The sequence below is a fragment of the Vigna unguiculata genome, chromosome 4, assembly GCF_037176805.1.
Source record: "Vigna unguiculata cultivar grain cowpea cultivar isolate G323 ecotype 2 chromosome 4, ASM3717680v1, whole genome shotgun sequence".
NCBI lineage: Eukaryota > Viridiplantae > Streptophyta > Magnoliopsida > Fabales > Fabaceae > Vigna > Vigna unguiculata.
The window spans coordinates 22,701,606-22,703,304 of NC_140795.1; the positions used below are offsets into that span (position 1 = coordinate 22,701,606).

The following is a 1,699-nucleotide window of genomic DNA, read 5'->3' on the forward strand; positions in this document are numbered from 1 at the left end:
TAGAGTTTGTTATTCAGAATAAATTTGGTTCCTATTATTTAGGAGTAGATATTTATTATTTACAGTTGTTATTTCCTTGATTGTAGCCTTGATTAAATCATGGGTAGCTTTTCTGTTAAGACTAATTGGCTTTATATAGCCCAGTTATTCGTTCAATAAATCAAGCTTTTACAACTACTTGCAATCTTTATTCATTTAGTCTATAACAGTGGTATCAAGAGCTTCATTTCACACGGGGCCTGATACTTAAACATTTAGAGAACGAAAGCGTAAACCATTCTCAACCATGGCTGACAGTAACAGTTTTCTCTGTATTCCCAAATTTGATGGAGATTATGATCACTGGTCGATGCTTATGGAAAATCTACTGAGATCAAAGGAGTATTGGAGTGTGGTGGAACAAGGCTTTGAGGAGAACAAGCCCACGGAGACCCTTACAAGTGTAGAAAGAAGGTCCTTGGAGGAGCTCACATTAAAGGACCTGAGAGCAAAGAATTATCTTTTTCAATCTATTGATAAAAATATTTTGAAAACGATAACCAACAAAGCAACTTCCAAAGCCCTATGGGATTCCATGAAGCAAAAGTACCAAGGTAATGTCCGTGTGCAACGTGCTCAGCTTCAAAGGCTACGTAGAGAATTTGAAGTTCTGGAAATGCAAGCAAATGAGTGTGTCAATGATTATATCTCTCGTGTTATGCTAATTGCCAATAATATGAGAAGTGCCGATGATACTATGGAGGATGGACAAATTGTGGAGAAAATTCTACGTACTTTGTCCGATAAATACAACTTTATTGTATGCTCTATTGAAGAATCAAAGGATATCAACAAGATGACCGTGGATGAGTTACATAGTTCGCTATTAGTGCATGAACACAAGGTGAAGCGGAAGGAGATGACTGAACAAGCCCTGAAGGTTACATGAGAAAGTCTCACTCCTCGAATTGATGATCGTGGCAGCAACAACAAATGGCGTGGTGGATACAGAGGAAGAGGCAGAGGTCACGGTAGAGGAAGAGTATTTGATAAATCCACAATTGAATGTTATGGCTGTCATAAATTGGGACACTTTCGATATGAATGTCCCACCTATGCCAAGTATGCAGAACACACGGAACTAGACGAGGAAGAGGAGATGTTGCTCATGTCATATGTGGAAATGCAACACTCCAATCAAGACGAGAGGTGGTTCTTGGATTCGGGATGCAGTAATCACATGAGTGGCGACAAAAAATGGTTCAGCGAACTAGATCAATCCTTCAAACATGGTGTCAAGCTGGGAAATGATTCCAGAATGGAGGTAGTGGGCAAAGGAAATGTTCGCATGAAGGTGAATGGACAAATTTTGGTGATTACTGAAGTATTCTTTGTCCCTGATCTCAAAACTAACCTGCTTAGTATTGGTCAACTCCAAGAGAAAAACTTGACTATATTAATCAAGGCTGATTGTTGTAGTATCTATCATGAAAACAAATGATTACTTATGCAAACTATGATATCTGCAAATCGTATGTTTGTGCTTTTGGCTTCAGTTCCTCCTGTATCTATTAATTTTTCATCGACTCTTAATGTGACCTCTAACAATATCACAAGTTTATGGCACCAAAGGTTTGGTCATCTCAATATGAAAGGGCTAAGGACACTTGCCTATCGGAAGATGGTTTACGGATTGCCTATTTTAAAGAATCCATCCCAA

The 1,699-nt window shown here is 38.6% G+C and overlaps 1 protein-coding gene across 1 annotated transcript; it reads left to right on the top strand.

The window, feature by feature from the left end:
- The first annotated feature begins 286 nt into the window (after window positions 1–286).
- On the top strand, window positions 287–928 carry LOC146886951 (uncharacterized). The gene has a single exon (XM_085671949.1). The coding sequence runs from the start codon at window positions 287–289 to the stop codon at window positions 926–928; it is 642 nt and encodes a 213-aa protein (XP_085528075.1).
- Window positions 929–1,699: the final 771 nt, after the last annotated feature.

What these genes read in the sequence shown, in the direction of transcription:
- LOC146886951 (XM_085671949.1), top strand. Translation starts at nt 287, where the DNA reads ATGGCTGACAGTAACAGTTTTCTCTGTATTCCCAAATTTGATGGAGAT.